General features: G+C 43.1%; 2 protein-coding genes across 6 annotated transcripts; one reads left to right on the forward strand and one right to left on the reverse strand.

Moving 5' to 3' along the window:
- Positions 1–952: 952 nt before the first annotated feature.
- LOC139922754 (gap junction beta-4 protein-like) lies at positions 953–2,030 on the reverse strand. The gene is made up of 2 exons (XM_071913356.1): positions 1,495–2,030; positions 953–1,247 (listed from the first exon to the last, which is right to left on the reverse strand). Exons 1-2 carry the CDS (start codon positions 2,028–2,030, stop codon positions 953–955), a joined length of 831 nt encoding a protein of 276 aa, XP_071769457.1.
- Positions 2,031–3,434: 1,404 nt separating this feature from the next.
- On the forward strand, positions 3,435–18,670 carry LOC139922752 (homeobox-containing protein 1). Of its 5 annotated transcripts, XM_078290238.1 has the most exons (11): positions 3,435–3,651; positions 4,802–4,987; positions 6,283–6,730; positions 7,055–7,140; positions 7,988–8,098; positions 9,539–9,769; positions 10,082–10,238; positions 13,097–13,179; positions 15,251–15,346; positions 15,762–15,880; positions 16,630–18,670. In XM_078290238.1, exons 2-11 carry the CDS (start codon positions 4,903–4,905, stop codon positions 16,777–16,779), a joined length of 1,566 nt encoding a protein of 521 aa, XP_078146364.1. In that variant the 5' UTR covers positions 3,435–3,651; positions 4,802–4,902; the 3' UTR covers positions 16,780–18,670. The 5 variants fall into 5 exon arrangements, with proteins under 5 accessions (XP_078146364.1, XP_078146366.1, XP_078146365.1 ...); XM_078290240.1 differs by lacking the exon at positions 4,802–4,987; XM_078290239.1 differs by lacking the exon at positions 4,802–4,987 and having other exon boundaries at positions 6,304–6,730.
- The last annotated feature ends 153 nt before the right edge of the window (positions 18,671–18,823 follow it).

Here is an 18,823-nt window from a genome sequence, read left to right on the forward strand (position 1 = left end):
ATGAATCTAGACATCCTGCATCCTAAGGAATGCAGGATGTGGTTAATCGTCATCGTTTGGGTGGTCCGAAAATTAGGAGTGGTCATTTTAACGCGAAGGCTAGATCATACTGTTCCCAGGAGGTTTTGGTGTGTCACTTTGTGGTTTTTCTGATTTCCTTTTGAACATGTTTTAATCACCTATGTGCCACAAGGGTTTCAATCAGGACCTCACCTGGTTTGACTTACATAAATCCCGCACCCCTATTTATCTGCCCCGCATGTGGGAGTGTCATTAATGATACCTGATAGTAATCACATTTCACAGATTTCTCATTCCGAAACATCGCTGAATCATATGCATCCAATTATTCAGTTGTAAATGGGTTCAGAAATCCTTCCTACAGGGAAGACAGAGGGATGTGTGACATAGGAAATTTGACAGGATGGTTGTTTATTTTAGAAAATATAATTTTATCCCCCTTCATTTTTGGGGTAAAGGTCATGTCTTTATGTCGGCTCATATACAGCTCTTTTGAGAAAATGAATCTCTCTACCTAAATACCAGTCTAGGTTTATATTTACACTGTACCACTCTCACACCTCAGAATAAGTGAAGTAGATTTTTATTTTACCACTGTGACGTTACAGCAACATATAACAAAATACTCATATAAATAAGCTGAGTAAAATCAAATAATATACCAATTACTTCAGATCACAAGCATACAAAAAGCATCACACACATTTTCATCTCAACAATAGAGGGGGACCAAAACATTACTGAACATGGTTTCAATGTAAAATTGCATATATGAAAAAACTTGACCCAGACTTTGTAAACAACATTTTCATTGTTAAACTTTTTCAGATAGCCCAGGCCAACAGTACAAAGATTACCAAACAGTAAAGGGATTTTTTTTCCCTTTGTTCTCCTATTCTCCCAAGTCAAACTTTACACAATGATACGTCTCTCAGGAGATCGCCAGACTGTATGCTGGGGCTGAACCCTCGTTGGCTGCCTCTCGCTTGTCATCGTCGAGCATCTTGGTCTTCTCCAGGCCGGGCTCTTTGAACAGCGAGTTATCCCTCCCGGTCAGAGGGGTCTTGGCCATGACAAAGGAGTTTTGTCTCACGGAGCGATGGTCTCCTCTGAAGCACTCCCAGCATCTCTTGCTGCACAGGTAGAAGACCTCGCACACAGTGAGGACGATGCACACGAAGCTGGTCACCACCATGAAGATGGTGAAGATCTTCTTCTCCGTGGGCCTGAGGAACACATGGGCAGAGGTCATGGAGATATTATGGCAATGATAAGGTGAGACTCTATTGATCCATGGAGGGAAATTTGCTTTTCACTAGGAGGTCCCAGGTCTGGGTCAGCTACTGAGGTGTCCTCCTGGACCTTTTAGGGATTTAGTGTCTTGCTCAAGAATGCATGATGTTTGATAGGAAACAAATGATACAAAATTTCTTCTAAGGAGGCTAAAACTTGGAAGTTCAGCTTTACTCTTACCTGGCAATGTAGCAGTCCACCACATTGGGACACGGGTCCTCTGTGCATTTCACCAGCGGTGGGAAAAAAGTGGCCTCGTAGATGTAGAACAGCAGGAAGACGAACACGGCCTCTACCGCTATCTTGAACAGCAGGCTGAGGAAGTAGGTCCACCAAAGGCCCCCGCGCTTCTTGCCCGTGTTGTCATAGATCGGTTTGCAGTTCTCGCCATACTTCAGCCGGTGCTTGCGCTCCCGATCCTCCCGGTAGGCCACGTGGAGCACCACCAGCAGGGACGGGCAGGTGACGAAGATCAGCTGCAGGGCCCACAGTCGGGTGTAGGAGATGGGGAAGAAGTGGTCGTAGCAGACGTTGATGCAGCCGGGCTGGCGGGTATTGCAGTCGAAGTCCTTCTGCTCGTCACCCCACACCTTCTCGGCGGCCACCACGAAGACCATGAGCCTGAAGATGAAGACCACGGAGAGCCAGATGCGGCCGAACGCCGTGGAGTACTTGTTCACCCCACTCAGGAGGCCCTGCAGGAAGGCCCAATTCATGCTGTTGTTTTAGAACGGCCCTCCAAAAATGAAAAAACCCCAAAGACGTGGAATACAATCTGCAGACACAGGGTCCTCAAGTCCTCCACCCGACGCTTTTAACCCAACACACCACCTGCACCGAACTGAGCACGTCAGGCACCACAGCTCTTTAATACACAACTTATTACTGCTGCCTTCTTGGCACAGGTTGGAGGGGAGGGAAGAATATTGAAGAAAAGCAAACACAGACTCATTATTCTTCCGCTGCTCGCTCACAGGTGGGAGTGGTGATACGAAACACCGTGACGAACATAGGCAGGAGAGAGAGATTCACATACACTGATTCACTGATTCAACTGTCCAGTGCTGTCTGGGTTCAGGGTGACTACAGGTTTCAGTAAGATAAATCTAAGACTTTTAAGGCCTTTTTAATGCCAGTTCAACTGTACTGTAGACCAGTTTCACCCAACAAAATTAGCCTGAACAGTAAAAACAACAAACAGCAAAGTATGCATCTGTGCAACCAGGGAGATTTCTCACTAGAGAATCAATGTGAACTGAGAAAATGCAACATTTTAAAGACTGTATATAAGACCTGTTATGGCCTTGAATTCAGATAATTTAGCTTGTGTTTGTGTGTGTGTGTGTGTGTGTGTGTGTGTGTGTGGAGGTGTTAACTTTAATGTCTAACTACTTCAGAACCTGGACAGTCTGACAGACTGCACCCCGAGACCTGTGAATGACTATTGAGAAACTATGCAGAAATGTTGTCTTTTCTCTATGGAACTTCAGGAGGACTGAGAACACAGTGGTGTGCATGTTATTTTCTATTTTGCTTCAACCCCCACACAGCGATGTGTCCTGTTGATGTGCCGGGACAGACCCCTGCCTGCTGTATGCCGCTTAGAATAAGAGCGTCAGCTAAATACTGTAAAAAGTAGAAATGTCTGCCTATAGTCAGTGTGCACAGAGAGCAAACAACTTTTCATTTTGAATTTTGATTTTCCCTCCCTTTCATAAAAGTGCTTCCTGAATCACCGCTGCAATTTTGTTGGGTGGCGATGCGTCAAGCCAGCCAGAACTAGCGAGAATAAGCGGAAGTTAGGTGATTTTGCCTTTAAAATAAAAGTGTACAAAACAAACACTTTTTAAAAAAAATATTATTGGGTTGTACGGAACATTTTAGGAAAAAAACAAAAATTGGTTACAATTTATTTTCCAAAGGATTTCGCTGAAGTGTGTTTTTTTTATTTTTATATTTTCACTCTGGTACTTTATATTGCTAAACTTGGTTGCAGTTAGTGTTTGCAGCACGTTCGTCAATGCGGGTTTTATTTTTAATTTATTAACCGGAAATCAATTCTTATCCTGGTTAGCTTGACAGTGTTGTCGGGTGAGGGGTCATAAATTCAGACAGACTCCCACATTTACATAGGCTATTTCTCCACTGCATCGCTGGACTAGACAATGTGACCCTGCACGGTTCATCCTGTCCTAACGTTAGTTGTTAACCGTCAGCTCCGGACCGAGGAGTTAGTTTGTTCTGCAGGGTTGGGTGGACCAGCACTTTTTCAACAGTTTTTTCCATCTCCTCTCTCCGTCCAGCCGGCTGCTGCCTGCCTCTCTACATCGACCGGAGGTAAGAGAGAGAGGTGCGCCGCTTTGGGACAGTCTGGCTAGCTAGTTAGCTAACTAGCGAGCTAGCTCGTTAGCAACTGAGTGTTTTCTGCTCCCTCGAGCTAATCTTAGCTCGCAGCAGTGTCTCATCGCTAAACTAGTGGCTATATCAGCCTGTCTGAAATATTGTCAATGTCATGTTAGCGAATTATCAGTGTTAGCGCCTTGAGCTAACTAGCCCAAGGTAGCCAGACAGCTTGACTAGAGTCAAGTTAGCCAGTATAAAAAGGCTTCCGGTCACAACCTTCAAAGTAAAACCCTTATTAACGAACGTGGATGGACAGTTATTGAGCACGGCAATAGAAAGTTTATAAGTTATAAGTTAAATGTGTTATAGGAGGCGTTTGTGGTAAAATCATTTTTTCACAGCTTATATTAAGCGTTAGGTGATCTCTTGGTTTGATATGTCTAGCCAATATTGGCCTTGTATTAAAAATTAGATGTCGGCCATCGTCGATATCATAGGGACCGTCCTGACAACAGCTACTTACAAACAGCCTGCGAAACCCGCAATAAAATCTGAATTTCGTTGCAAATTTTCTGTATTCATATAATTGTTGAACCAAGTTTTTAAATCAATTCTACATTTTGATGCCCGGCATACCTCAGTTTCCTACCACTGAACAGGTGCGGTGGGTCAGACCTTTAACCCACCCAAATCAGTGTCATTTTTATTGGTTTTAAGTGGAGACATCCCATTAAACGCTATTTGAGCAGCTTTCTGGGGTAAACACTGAATCCTTTTTTAATGTTTTGGCATGAAAATGGTCAGATTTATAGATACTGGTTACCAGCTCAAACCATTGGTTATCAGCAGCTTCAAAGCAAAAAAATGCTATAGATTTTCAACGATATAGTCCAACCCATGGTCTAACCTACAGTCTATGGGTCTAACCCTATTATCAACAGCCAAGGTTGCCACGAATACGCTTTTATTTTGAAGGTAAAATCGCTGTATTTCCTGTCTGTTTCTGCCTCTTTCTGGCTTGACGTACTAAATGTCAAGCTAGCTGCCTATCGGTGGAAGGCTGGTGCTCCAGCGAACTAAGCAAAGAGTTAAGTGTTAGCTTAGCCAACATAGCTAGCTAGCGAGCTATCTCCTGTTGTTGTAGGTTTGCCAGCATGCTAAGCAAGCCAGCTTAACCGCAATACACTGCAGCAAGTCCCCTGTCTGCCTCAGTAGAGGTCCAGCCGAGCTGAGCTCCAGCGAGCCATGCGACAGTGGTGTGTCCCGGTTGCGACCCCACGCACTGAACCACTCCCCACGGGGCGCCTCTCAGTGTCACCCCCTCCAGCAGGTAACGATGGCACACATATTTCACTTTTTTAACAAACTCCAGCTTGCTGTTAAGTACAGAATCACCGTGTTTTTCCACTGCTAGAGCCTAGAATACGTGCTAGTGTGGTAAAATCGTCTGACTTAACCCCGATATGTCCCGGTTTGTCTTGCATGGCGAGAAAATTTACACCAATGCCATTTATAAATCTGGCAATTTAAATGTTCCTTGCTTATCGGCAAAGGTGCATACGTGGTAGAACTTGACTTAAGGCATTCATGAATCGTTGAGGTGTTCTGATAAATTCGGCATACATTCAATCCAACAAACCATTTTCTTTCAATAAAATTGCAACTTTTAGAGTTTGTTCACTCTGCTCGCTGTAGCCCGCCACGGCGTATTTTGCTGGAAGAAGATAGTCTGAACCGGCGAAGCAGTTCTAAAAGTTGAAACTTCACTGAATTAGGAGCTGCTTGGCGGATCATATGTATGCCGAATTGAAGAGTGGCTACGATGCGTAAAAAGTATTATGTCATGTTCTACCAGGTGTCTACCTTTGCCAGTACGCAAGGCCACGGTAAATTGACAGATGTTTTAATAGAGTTTGGTGTGATGTCCCTCAATACAAAAAACGGAACGTATCAGGACTAGGCTGACTGGACCCGATGTTAGGTTATATGTGCCAGGGTGATCTCACTTTATTTCCAACCTGGACAAATGGAGCAAGGTTAGCCCCAAGTGTCTGTGCCAAGTAGTTGAAACTGTGCCAAAGTTTTGAATGACCCAAGGGTTCCTCAGAGGAGAATGCAGTCTGATCCCCCCCCCCCCCCCCCCCCCCCCTTAGTTCAGTTTTATAAAGGATTCTTTTAGATGCATTGGTTACAGTTTTTTATGTAAATAATTAAAGTAAGTCAGTCACCTTTGTATTCAAAGTACTCCATTCATGATAAATATACCCAGATGAAAGAAATCTAGTGTTTGAATCCAGCATTTCATAGCCTTTTTCATCTATTAATAATTTTCCTTCTTATCAGGGTGTCTGCAGGTCCTGAAAAAGTCTTTCATCATATTATCTAAACTCAATGCCTTAAAAGGTGTTGAATACAGATAAATATAGCATTTTAAGTCTTAAATTTACTCTGAGATGTGTGACGAATGTTGCAAGAGAAATCAGCCCAGTCTCGCAGACCTACAGTATATTCTGATAGGTCTATAGTTGTTTTCATTTTCATGTTCATTTTGCAAAATTAGTCTTATATCATTCAAGTGGCATTTTCAAGGTCTTTAAGTGTCAAATTTAACTTGACGGAACTTAGACCCCCAGTTTACGTGTCTAGATGCCAGAATGGAGTGCTGTGAGGTCGAGCCGCGCTACACCATCGAACAGATCGACCTCCTGCAGCGCCTGCGTCTATCGGGCATGACCAAACCCCAGATCATCCACGCCTTGGAGTCCCTGGAGAGGCTCGACCCAGACCACCGCCCACCGTACTGTGACTCCCACCCCGCCCCGTCCAACAACACCCCGACCACAGCCGCTCCGGCCCCGTCCTCGTCCTCGTCCTCCTCTTCCTCGCTCTCCCTGGCCTCTGCCACCACGCAGACCTCCGGCCTGGACGGCGCCGCGCTGTCCCCCAGCAACAGCTACGAGGCCTCGCCCCCGCCCCTCTACCCTCCCGCCGTGGGGGTTCAGAGGTCGTTCAGCTATGACATGATGGGAGAGGAGGAGTGGGACCTGGAGGAGAAGGTGGAGGAGTACATGAGGTGAGAAGGAGGGAGAGGATGGTGGAGTTTAGTGTTGTCAGAGTGAGAGATGAATTAAGGCTATATGAGGACAACTTGAAGCCAAGACCAAAAGATTGGTGGAGACAAAAGGAGACTATTATAACATCAGATAATGACAGCGAATGTCCCCAGAGGTGCAGGCTTATTCTCCAGAATATTTAGTTGAGATAATTCAGGTCAGGTGTATAGGGATGGCTGAATAAAGAGAGGCATCAGTGAATAAGGTTAGGCAGTGCGATGGCTGTTGTTTTAACCACCGTGTAATGGTCCTAATGCCATGCTGGCTTCTTGTTGTTGTTACAGGAGGGACAGCAACCTTGTGAAAGAAGAGATCAAAACGTTCCTCAACAATCGCAGGATCTCTCAGGCAATAGTGGGCCAAGTCACAGGTACTCTGCTTTCCCTGTAATAGTGTTTTTACTAAATCATTACAGCCTACTTAAAAGGTACAAGGATACTAGTGACTTGTAACTAGGTAATACAATTAGGTGCTCTAATACCAGTTTTTCCAAACTGATGTAAGTGCAAAGTACTTTATCAATTAGATCGGCCCATACATCTACTGATCCAAGTACTACTCAGTTTGCAGTCATTCTTGCTGCCTAGTATTGGCTTATTATGAAACAGTCATGTAAAAAAAAATATCAATTGTGTTTATTTATTTGCTCAAATTATGCACTGTTTGCATTTTACAACAATCCTCAATCAATTAAAACATAAATAATTATTACTTATAAGAATAAAATACAAAATAGCCTGCACAACATCATTTTTTTCCTACACTTGTCAAACACAGCTTATTAATGGACTCTCAAAAACACCTTGTTCAGAAAAGGTTAACAGATAAAAACAGTGCGGTAGGTTAGGTCTAATAAAACAGAATGACATTTACGCTGCATAGCCAAGGCTCCTCTTCTAAACAATAGCTGCTATGCCTATTGACTTCACAAATGTCAACATTTCAGCATTTGTACAAATCAGGAGACATTTTTTTCTCTCCCCCTGGAGAAGTCTTTATATTGCACCAAAGTGCATGTCATTAAGGTATCAATAACAGGACTGCTTCATTAGTTTAGTACAAGTACTTGGGAGCTGGCTCATTGCCGATCGCAATACTACAGATACTATCGGTGCACAGCTAAATAAAATGATGTAATTAATGTGTTAGAATAACATGTCTTGCCTCCACAATCTCCCTTTGCCCCCCTTTGCGCCTCCTCTCATCCCGCCCCGCAGGCATCAGTCAGAGTTACATCTCCCAGTGGTTGCTGCAGCAAGGCCTGGAGATGAGCGACTCCAAACGCAGAGCTTTCTACCGCTGGTACCTGCTGGAGAGAAATAACCCAGGTGAGGCGCAGGGCAGAGGTCGAGGATTGAGGCAGTTAGACTGGGAATAGAGGGGCTGCGTTTCAGATGCAGTGTAGGGTTGGACTATTACAGAGCAGAGGAGTGGGTTTAGGGATCAGTGCAGGGAGATTGGAAGTTGGATACAGACAGACTAGGTCTGAGATTGAGTGCAGACCAGGGCCAGGAGGCTGAATGTTTGGTTAATGATAATGGATCATCGATTGAACGGTGTAGGATGGAAGGCTATGAGAAAAAGGATGATATTTTTGTCTTATGTGAGCGTGAACCACTGCTTGCTAACCTTCCCTTCCACCTGTCCTCCTCTTTCCCCTCGTCCTGTCTGTGTTTTGCATGGTAAACCCACCCACCTCACTCGTGCTCATTCCATCCTGGTCCTTGAGGGCTGTGAGGTCAAGGAAGGACAAGAGACAAATCTATAATTTTAGAGGAAAGACAAATGATAAAGGTAGTCCTGTCACTGGAGATGCTAATCAATAATGTTAAGGCTTCTGGTTGGAAATGAAACTTTAGTGGGTGAATGCGGTTTGTCTGTACAGGCTAGAGTAACAGCTTGGGTTGTTGCTGACCTCTCCGTGTCCTAGCATACTGGGATGTGGCTACTTCGAATTTTCTGCATAAATGTGCAATGATGTAAACAGCTACACTTTACCAAGTGTTTGCAAAAATGACAAACCCACAGATTATAAATCGGGCCAAAGTTGTCCATCATAACTGTTGGTTTGGGTCAGACAACATGCATTCACAGCAAATCTTATCTTGTATAAATATTGTTTTTTATTATCAAGTCTATGAAATGAACAAAGCCACTGATGGACCATCTGCTGTCCCTGCTTTCTCCTCATCTAAATCCTTCCCTTTTTTTTAAATTTTTTTGTTTTTGTTTTAAATTCCCCACCCACCCAAGCTTTGCCATAGCTACTCTGTAGTTCTCAGCCCTGATCCTGGAGGTACTCCGGTGCTGGTTTTCATTCCTACATGGCTAACAAACAGGCTATTAACAATGATACTAACAATAACAACTTTTCTCTGCAATGTTTCCAATCTGAGGTGGGCACTTCACTTACAATAAACTAAACTAATAAACTAATTTGGACCTGCCCATTGTAAACCTTAAGAAAAGATAACACTTTGCCCTTTCTTACATTTACACTAGTGTTAGCAGTCAAATTATCTGGCATATACTAGAATGCGTTATAAGCAAATGGACATTTGGTTTTGAATTGATCATGAATACAAACTGACAGGCAGGTCTACAGGAGTATGCTAATTTAACCCAGAGTCACAGATGTAGCAGTTTTTAATGACACAAACATGGAGCCATTGAAATTTTAACTCTCCAATCACATTTGCCAAAACTCTTGTCTATAATCTAATCTATGGCTGTGGCCTGCCTGACCATTGGTTTTGTCCTGACTGAAGGGCTGAGGTGGAGTGAAAGCCAGCACAGCCTGAGTCCCATGCCCAGGGCCAGGGGAGGGGACAGAGACAGAGACGGGACGGTAGCAGGGGCAAGCGCCAGCCTCACCAACATCCTCCCCAACCCCAACACCAACCTCAACCCCAACCCGGCCTGGGGCAGGCAGAGAGAGCTGCTGATGCACTTGCTGCCGTGGTACACTGCTGCCGCCGCAGCCGCCCAGGCCCAGCCAGGTAACCACGCCTCGCTCTGGCCTCAGCAGCTTGCCTCAGGAGATACCTGCCTATCAGCTGGCCTGCATGCCGGTCGCTCTGTAGCCTCTCTTTTTATCATCTAGGGACGAATCTCAATAGTCTCAAATGGCATTTCCCTCGTCAGCAGAGAAACTGTAGAATTTTACCCCTAATGATGAAAAGGATGCCGCTCCATACTATTGAGATAGGTCCTCATGTCATTGCCATAGTCGCAGTCCACACTTCATCATTGTCCTCTTTGTTCACAATAATTTTGGACAGATAAATTCTCACTTTCGCCCTCTTCATCAGGTGCCACCTTGTCGATGCGTTCTTTGGTGAAGGAGGAGCCCGACTGGAGGACGGGGATCATGGCTGGCGACAGGGGTGGGATGGTGGGCGGGCCTCTGAGGCTGCGCAGAGGAAGCAGGTTCACCTGGAGGAAGGAGTGCCAATCAATCATGGAGAGGTGAGGCAATCCTACTCAGGATTTAATGGTGAAAGAGACAATCATGCTGCCTTTGCATCATATGGGAAAGATAGTGGATAGGAGCTTCCTACTTGAAAATTCAGTTTCGAATCAGCTTTCAGCTGGTAAATGATTTCTCTGACTTCCTGAATTTTGACATCATCAACAATGAAATGCCTGTAATCAAGTATAGCAAATGATTTAGAAGTTTTCATCACATAAGTCATTTTATGATCACAACTCTAAAATTGCCATGACAGAACACAACTACTTGCTGGGTTTTTCGTTTGCGGTTGACATTGCAATGTTTGGTTTGTTGCAGAACATGAACTTGGATGTATCACTCACTAAGTGCATGTGTGTTAAGTAGGGCTGCAGCTATCGATTATTTTAGTAATCGAGTATTCTACCGATTATTCCATCGATTAATCGAGTAATCGGATAAGAAATACTTTTGCTTTATTAAAGAGCAATAGTAAATATACAAAAGAGAAAAGCTGTCCGCACGAAGCTGTCCATACGACACTGTGGTTTACTGAAAACGAGGTGAAATAATAATTATTATTGATATTTATTACTAGGCCTAAATATCATACAAGTTCATAAGACTGGCTAATGTACATTTATTTACTATGTTGAAGGGTTGCCCTACACCTGCTGACCCTACTCACTGCAATCAAACTAAACTGAATATACCTGCTGTATTGGACTGGTGCATTTTAGGCTCCAATTGCTACTTACACCACCTGATATTTTGCTTTCTGGGGTATTTTATGCATCACTGTGAGGGGAGTAGGTGTGTGTGTGTGTGTGTGTGTGTGTGTGTGTGTGTGTGTGTGTGTGTGTGTGTGTGTGTGTGTGTGTGTGTGTGTGTGTGTGTGTGTGTGTGTGTGTGTGTATGTGTGTGTGACTATCATAATAATAACATGAATGAAGCTCAGGCTTTCACAAATTGACTGCAGCATTTTATTTTCTGTGGTTATTTTCTTGAGCAAAACTTAGCTAACTTAGGGACATCATAACTAGCCACCATATTGATTTACGTTCTTAACTAGCCATTACATATAGCCATAATTAACGTGCATTCTTTACTAGCCTTCATCTCATCCCGTTTTAATATTAAGTGCTGACTCCGCCCACCCGGGCCAGTTTCGGCATACGCCGGTAGCAATTACAAGTGGACCATATCCTACAGTCCCTGCTCTCAGCGGAGGGAAGGAGCTACACTGTGTGTGGGAAGCGCTGTGATCGTCAGACCTCTCTGGATTAGACAAGCAAGTAGAGAAAACCGGCATCAGCCGAACCAATTTATTGCCAAATGCTTTGGGATTCAACACATTAACATTGCTTCCCATGGTCAGAAAAAGTCGGCAGATTTGTCGCTAGTCGCTTTTGAGAAATAAAGTCGCCAGGGGGGTCTGAAAAGTCGCTAAGTCTAGCGACAAAGTCGCCAAGTTGGCAACACTGGATCCGAAACTTTGGACACTTTCTGTCGTTTTCTCTGGCCTGTCTCTTCTCTTCGCCCCTCGCTATTTTCTCTCTCTTTCTCCAGCGCGTTGTGCAACAGTAATAATCATCCGTGCGAAACACTTAGTGTGTATATAGTTATATGGATCAAACGAAGCTTCGATGCAAAGAATTTGCATCGATGATTTTTAGTAATCGAGTTACTCGAGTTTCTCGAGGAATCGTTTCAGCCCTAGTGTTAAGACTAGTAGTAGCAAGTAGTGAAAAGACTACCAGGAGCAACCGAAGTCTACTGAAAACTTCAATCATCCCATCTTGACGGCTTCAAACAAGTGAACATGTTAAAACTTGCAAGTCGTTGCTTTCAACCATCTAGTCGTTCCGACAGTTATTTCCATATGTCGTGAATGCAGCATTACATGAGATAACTGACTTAACCTTGCATGGTCACAAGTCCTTCAGTGCCCTGCTGTCGTGACTTATTGCTTATAGAGTGGTGTAAAACTGCGATGTATATTATGCTCATTGTTTATTAGGGGTGTTGTGTCCTTGCTTATCTCTCGGTAACATATTTGTCCCAAACAATAACAGGCTTCTCAGCAGCTGACAGAGGATGCTGAGAAAGAGGAGTAGGCATTCTTCCACAGCTCCTAACCACTGTGTGCAATTGATTTCTCTATTATATGGTTGCTGTAAGTATAGGGTGCAGTCGGGGCACTCACGGTAATAAGACCACACAGGCACTCAGACAACGCTCACCAGCACTGCTCCTGGATTACGCAATTCTACTGCAGTGCTGATCCTTATGAGCTAGTTTAGACTGAAGGACGATACAGTAGAGGTTAAGATGATGTGGTGTGTGTGTGTGTGTGTGTGTGAGACAGAGTGGGCAGGATAGGGCAACAGAGAGGGAGGGTGAGGAGGATGAGAAGGCTGGAAGAAATTGATCCTTGTGTGTTTTGTAAAGTGAGATAATTATTCTTTTTCAGCCTTGGAAGGATATAAAGGGAGCGAGACGAGAATAAGGGAACTTAGGATAGGAGAGGGAGACAAAATGGGCAACCTCATATTTATAGACCTAGGAAGAGATTTAAACATGGAGTGATAAAAGTACAGAATTTAATCCGCGTAATGTAGTCATTAATCTACTCCTTTACTGTGGCGAGCCTGCCCTGATTAGATTATGGTCACAGCATTCTTATGCATCTGCTCTTTCATTGGATAAATGTCGTGTCCTCACTCTTCTTCGATTCAGTACAAGGACTCTAAAAATTGATGAGGTGTAAAAGTTGGATGTATCTAGCTGTGCATACACCGACGCTATCTTTTAATAAAAGTAGAGCCTTTGTTTTGATGCAAGATGATTTATCTGTGGATGTTATCTCTTACAGTTTCTTCATGGAGAACCAGTACCCAGATGAGGCAAAGCGAGAGGAGATTGCCAATGCCTGCAACTCAGTCATCCAGAAACCAGGTACTATGAAACATCTGTTACAGTATCTGGGCCTACTTCTATCCAAAATCCCCTCAGGCAACTGTTCATAATAATAGCGCACATAATCAGTTTCTTACACCCCAAAGTCTTAAAGCCTGTGGCCCCTCTTGATCAAGATGGCAATACCATACACTATCTTAATATTACTCTTTTTTTTGGTGTTTATTTATCTAATATGACCAACCTTATGTCTAGTGTGAAACATGTACACTCAGTTAGGCAGGTGGACAAGCGGTCATTAAGTTTCACAGATCATACTGAAGTTAAGCTGAATAAGCACACCTAATCAGACAATGCAACAGTAACTCGGGATCTGTTTTTCAGTATCTATATTTTGATAAGCTTGCTACTAGTGGCATCTGGGCCTCTCTGCATACTAGTATGAAAGTCAGAGTCAAAGTTTTAAGCTTCACGTGGTTGCATATTTTTTCACACCGACAATACTATCATTAGTCATTAGTATTTGGATATTGTTATTAGGCTATGCAAATTGACCTGTCCATTATTACTACACAAACTTATTTAAATTTCACCTAAAGGCTCGGGTATTATACGTACATTTCAGATAATCACCCAACAGGATTGTCCCACTCACTGGGGCTCAAAGCAAAAAATGACTGATTGAGTGCATTTTGGATCAAAGCACCACAATCTGTCACGTTTAAGTGATTACTGTTGTACTCATCCCTCCTTACCTTGCAAGATATTGATGGCCAAGAGTCAGTCAACAAAGCCCTAAAGCCAGTCAGCGACTTAACTGACATTCTCTCATTGGAAAAATATGTAACTGTGTTATCTACTCTCCCAATGCTCGATCTCATCCGGCACAACATTTTGGCAGAAGCCAAAGAGGACAGCAGTCTCACCAAAGAGCTAAAAGGTGGTATTGTTTTGCGTCTTGAGTCAAAACATGAAAATGAAACAGAACTGTTGCGGAAGAATGCATTCGTTGATCCTCGCTATCGTGGGGATCAGGGCCCAGATGTGGAGGAGATTAAACGCAAAGTCAAGCAACATGTGGTCCTCATTGAAAGACAGACACTCCCTGTGAGAGTGGAGAAAGAGGAGGGAGGTGGTGTTCAGTCTTTCACAGATTTGTACCTCTTAGAGCATTTTGTTTTTTCCACTCCAACTGACTATTAATATATTGTTGTACATTTTTTGGCACTATTTTCATACTTATACTGTTTACAAAAATATTTACAATTTGTATTTGAGCTTTACATATTTTGAATGTGACATTGGCAGGCTGTTTTATACAACCAGTGTCAATTCTAACATGTAGGAAAGCTGTGGCATTCATTGGAAATGGCACAAGTGAAATATGCGAGTGTGCCATGTTTTTGTGAGAAGTCAGTTTTACCAGTTTAAAGCTGCTGTAGGTGACATTTTCTTGTAAAAATACACCTGTCTTAACCTAAATGACAAAGTGGGGCTGCAACAGAGAAGAGCGTCTGATCCCCACTAATTGAGACCCTGTAGATTCCCCCCATTTGTTCCAATGAAATTCTGGTGTTGGTATGGACACTGGCAGGAAATCTTCTCCACCTACAGGAAGTGACAAAGGGAAACTTAAGAGCGAAATACAAACTGTCTCCTAAACAGCAGTGAGCGAGCGCCCCATCATGAGAAAGATCTTTTCCCTCTCTCGTCCCTTTGGTATAAAGCGATTGCGTTACATGATTTTTGGGTATTGAGGATCAGTTACCTCTCACTGCCATTTGGAACCGCCGACATGTGAAGTTGCATAGTGCAGCTTTAAGTCAGTTTTCTCACATATCGACCCGTTTTTAAAATCCTCACCTCAGCCCAAGCCAACTAGAAGTGGATTTGATTGGAATGCACTGCCAAATGTGCGCTTGTTATTGTACTTAAAACGAATGCAGCTTGCCCTTAACCTTTCTCACTCACACCGATACCTTGGAATATTTTCTAAACCAGACAAGACGAGTTGTTTTCTCCATCCCCCCTCAGCTTGATTTTTGCAGCGGTTCAGTGATGGCATGATAAATGAGGGGCCTTTGTTGTCGTTTTATGTTTTATCGCCCAGGCTGCAAGCTGTCTGAGTTTGAGCGTGTGACGGCGTTGAAGGTGTACAACTGGTTCGCCAACCGTCGGAAGGAGATGAAGAGAAGGGCGAATATAGGTGAGGACCTGATCCGTAAACATCTAGAATCCCAGGAGGAGGCTTTTGGCCACACGTCTGGCTGTCTAGACACGCTTTCCTCCACATATGTATTGGCCTTCTGTCGACTGTTTAATGTGAATATGATGCACACTTACTGCACATTCATTTGTTATATATTACATATATGTTGATGGTCTTTTGTAAATGTTCTTTATTCTATTTCTTTGTCTCAATATTCTACTGCAGTTATTTTGCATACCCTGCAAACATGCTGTAATTCATATATTTTTATACTTTTGATTCATGTATTTCTACTTGATACGCTATAGTGTTATAGCGTGCAACCTATTGAACACCTCTGACATTCACTTTTCTCATCAGTCCCTGTTTGTCTCTCACCTCCACTTTCCCCTTTCCTGTCTAACTCTACCAGAGGCTGCCATACTGGAAAGCCACGGGATTGAGGTGCCAAGTCCAAGCTGCCACTCAAACGGAGAGGAGGGAGAGACGCAAGAGTTTGCCGACCAGGTGAATCAGCGATTCTCCGAGCAAGTAAGTCAACGCAGAGCCACTAAACCGCTGAAATACAAAACTACACTCAGTGTCCACTTTAAGTACACCATCCCATTTTTGCCAACAGCTTGCTCCACCAGACAGTGAGTCACGTTAAAAGAAGCATAAGTATAAAGCATGCAGACAGGGTCAAGATTTATTCGTCAAATAAACATTAGAATGAGCAAGATGTGTGATCTAAGCGACTTTGGCACAGTCATACATGTTCAGACGGTTTCAGCATCGTTTTTGGCACAATTTTGGCACTACAGTATCTACAGTTTACCAATAATGGTGTGATAAACGAAAAAGATCTATGAATCCATCGTGCTCGGTGTCAACAGTACAGGCTGGTAATTGTACGAGGAATGTTTTCTTGGCACAAATTAGGCCACGTAGTACCAGTTGATCATCATGTGAACGCCACGGTGTACCTAAACATTGTTGCTGACCAGGCACATCCCTTCATGGACACAGTCTACCCTGTTTTTAAATGGGTACTTCAAGCAGGATAATGTGGCCTTGTCTCAAGGTGGCTCCAGGAACATGACAGTGACTTTAGTTCAGTCCAGATATCAAGTCAGCGTGGACCAAGATCCCTGTGGAACATTTCCAGGACATTGTTGATTCCAGACCTTGAAGAATCCAGGTTGTTGTGGAGGCAAGATGGGGTCCTACCTGTACCTAATATAAGTGGATACTGGGTGTTAAATCAAAGTGTTTGCTCATATATTCATGTTTTTCCACAGGAAGAGACATCTTCCCAGAGGAATGTCGACCAACAAGACCCCTCCTCATTGGCTGCCGCCGAGGTGGCGCCCCTTCCTAGCCCCACCCCTCAGGTTCTGGTACCGAAAGATGAGGATGTGACGAAAAGGGAGACTGTGGACGAGGAGTGACCAAAGCTGGAGGAGCTTGGATAATCACATATTTGAATTCTAGACCGATGAAATAGGAAAAATATGAGTGTCTCCTCCTCCCCCTGTGGCCTTTGGGGCCTATGACACTCTGAAAACAAAGGGAGAAGGGTGCTAAAGCTCGCTGTGGTGCCTCTAGTGGTAAGGAGGCCACTGTATGTATCAACAGTAATCCTGCTTATATTAATGGCAATATCTATCTCTATATATATATAGTGCATTCCAAGACAGTCTTAACAAGCCTAAATTCCTTAGAGGGAGAGGAGTATAAAGGATACCTCACCCACTTTAAGCTAAGCCTTTCCTTTTTTTTTCTTTGCAACATGCCTTCTTTTAACATTTTCAAAGAGTGGTTGTTTGATGGACTATGGTGAAATGAATGTGCAGAGCCTGCAGGTCAGGTGTGTTTTGGGTGAGAAGAGAGCTTGGTGTGAAACTTGGTGTGGGGATATATCATGATATATAGGATCTAGCTTGTGGTGAAGATACCCTCTGCTTGCTTGAATGTCAATGCCACCTTGTTCGTGAGACTATAACCTCAATCAATCGATTGATTAAATCAATCGATCAATCAACCAGTAGTCTTGCTATCAAATCAGTACAGCCCTGAGGGACAACTGGAATCTCAGGTAATCCCAAAGATGGTGGATAAAGACAGTGAAGAATTGTACCAGTTTTTTGTTTCTCTCAACATAAGCTTTGTTTTCTTCCAATGAATGTGTCATATCATCTTGACTATGTTCAGCCAAAACAGGATGTGTTATTTATACCTTTTGTATTAGCAAAACAAGCCCAGGATCATATATCTCAGTATCTCTTTGTCATCCATCTTGTTCGTTCAACTGAATGCTGTTGTCTTTGTTCATTTTTGTAATCTACTGTACCCACATCTCAAAGTCTGTCTGAACCCTGAACTCAGCCAGTGAAGCTAGACTAGTTATGTAAGTCTACTTAGATTTTTTTTTTTTTTTAAACGTTTGAAAGAACGCTAAAACAAATATTATCAAATCGTAATGCGTTGGCCTACTTGCTAGAAGCACCTTCCCTCATATTGGAATAAGCTAAAGCTTAAGCTCATGTAAGTTTGTATGATTGCAAAGCTGCACTTCAAAGTGGATCCCACTATAATTGAAAGAAGGGAACATTACAGACTGTACCTTGCATTTGGGCCTAGACATGTACACAACCCAGAAAATATATACTTGTATGGGTGCTTTCCTCTGTCTTCAAATTATATTGGCAGTATTTAGAAACTGTTAACTGTCAAATTTGTAATATGAATAGCTGACTTAAACTCTGCATTACGTAGTCCCCTATACTCGCTGGCCCAAGGCCGTGGGAGTTCTTATTCTCTAAATGTTCATAAAATGAACCAAGCCGCTTTTTCTCAAATGGCCCCCAACAGGGTGCTACCATCTTACCTCCTAATGCCAAAGCTATGCCAAGGTAGAGATGAGCTCCAGAGTAAACTGTGCTCATAGAAACAGTACATAGTTGAGACATCTACAGCTTATGTCAACAGAATTGACACAGTCATGACACTATAGATATAGATGTTCATTTGCTCAGTACAACACTAGCCAACTCTAGCTTACCTCAAAATAATTCTGTGTCATGAATGTGTTACAGGCTTGTTGTCATAAAACTGACAGCAGCTGTTATAGTGACTGTTTATGATATGGACAGTGTTATGTAGCATTTATGACGGTGGGGTTTACCCTGTATTGTTAATGTATACTCACTTCAGACAGTTATGTTGTCTGGCTTTGGACAGGAACCCCAAAGCTGCACGCTGTTTCTGATTATTAAGCTCCTCTCTATCTGCTTTTATCTGACAACAAAACAATAACAGTAATAAAACCTGTAAACAATGGCTGTGATATGTTTGGATTTGTTGGGAATGACTTATAGATGAAATGGTAAGGTTTGGGCCTCTGCCCAGAAATTATAAACCATTCCTGTAGTGGTTTACAGTATATATTCAGGTGCTTGACATTGATTGTTACTTTACATTTACCATTTTACA

The sequence above is a fragment of the Centroberyx gerrardi genome, chromosome 19, assembly GCF_048128805.1.
Source record: "Centroberyx gerrardi isolate f3 chromosome 19, fCenGer3.hap1.cur.20231027, whole genome shotgun sequence".
Classification (NCBI taxonomy): domain Eukaryota; kingdom Metazoa; phylum Chordata; class Actinopteri; order Beryciformes; family Berycidae; genus Centroberyx; species Centroberyx gerrardi.

What these genes read in the sequence shown, in the direction of transcription:
- LOC139922754 (XM_071913356.1), bottom strand. Translation starts at nt 2,030, where the DNA reads ATGAATTGGGCCTTCCTGCAGGGCCTCCTGAGTGGGGTGAACAAGTAC. An exon ending in GTGGACTGCTACATTGCCAG is followed by an intron (nt 1,248 to 1,494) that starts GTAAGAGTAAAG and finishes TGTGTTCCTCAG; the next exon opens with GCCCACGGAGAAGAAGATCT.
- LOC139922752 (XM_078290238.1), top strand. Translation starts at nt 4,903, where the DNA reads ATGCGACAGTGGTGTGTCCCGGTTGCGACCCCACGCACTGAACCACTC. An exon ending in AATAGTGGGCCAAGTCACAG is followed by an intron (nt 7,141 to 7,987) that starts GTACTCTGCTTT and finishes CCCGCCCCGCAG; the next exon opens with GCATCAGTCAGAGTTACATC. An exon ending in CTCAGTCATCCAGAAACCAG is followed by an intron (nt 13,180 to 15,250) that starts GTACTATGAAAC and finishes TTTATCGCCCAG; the next exon opens with GCTGCAAGCTGTCTGAGTTT.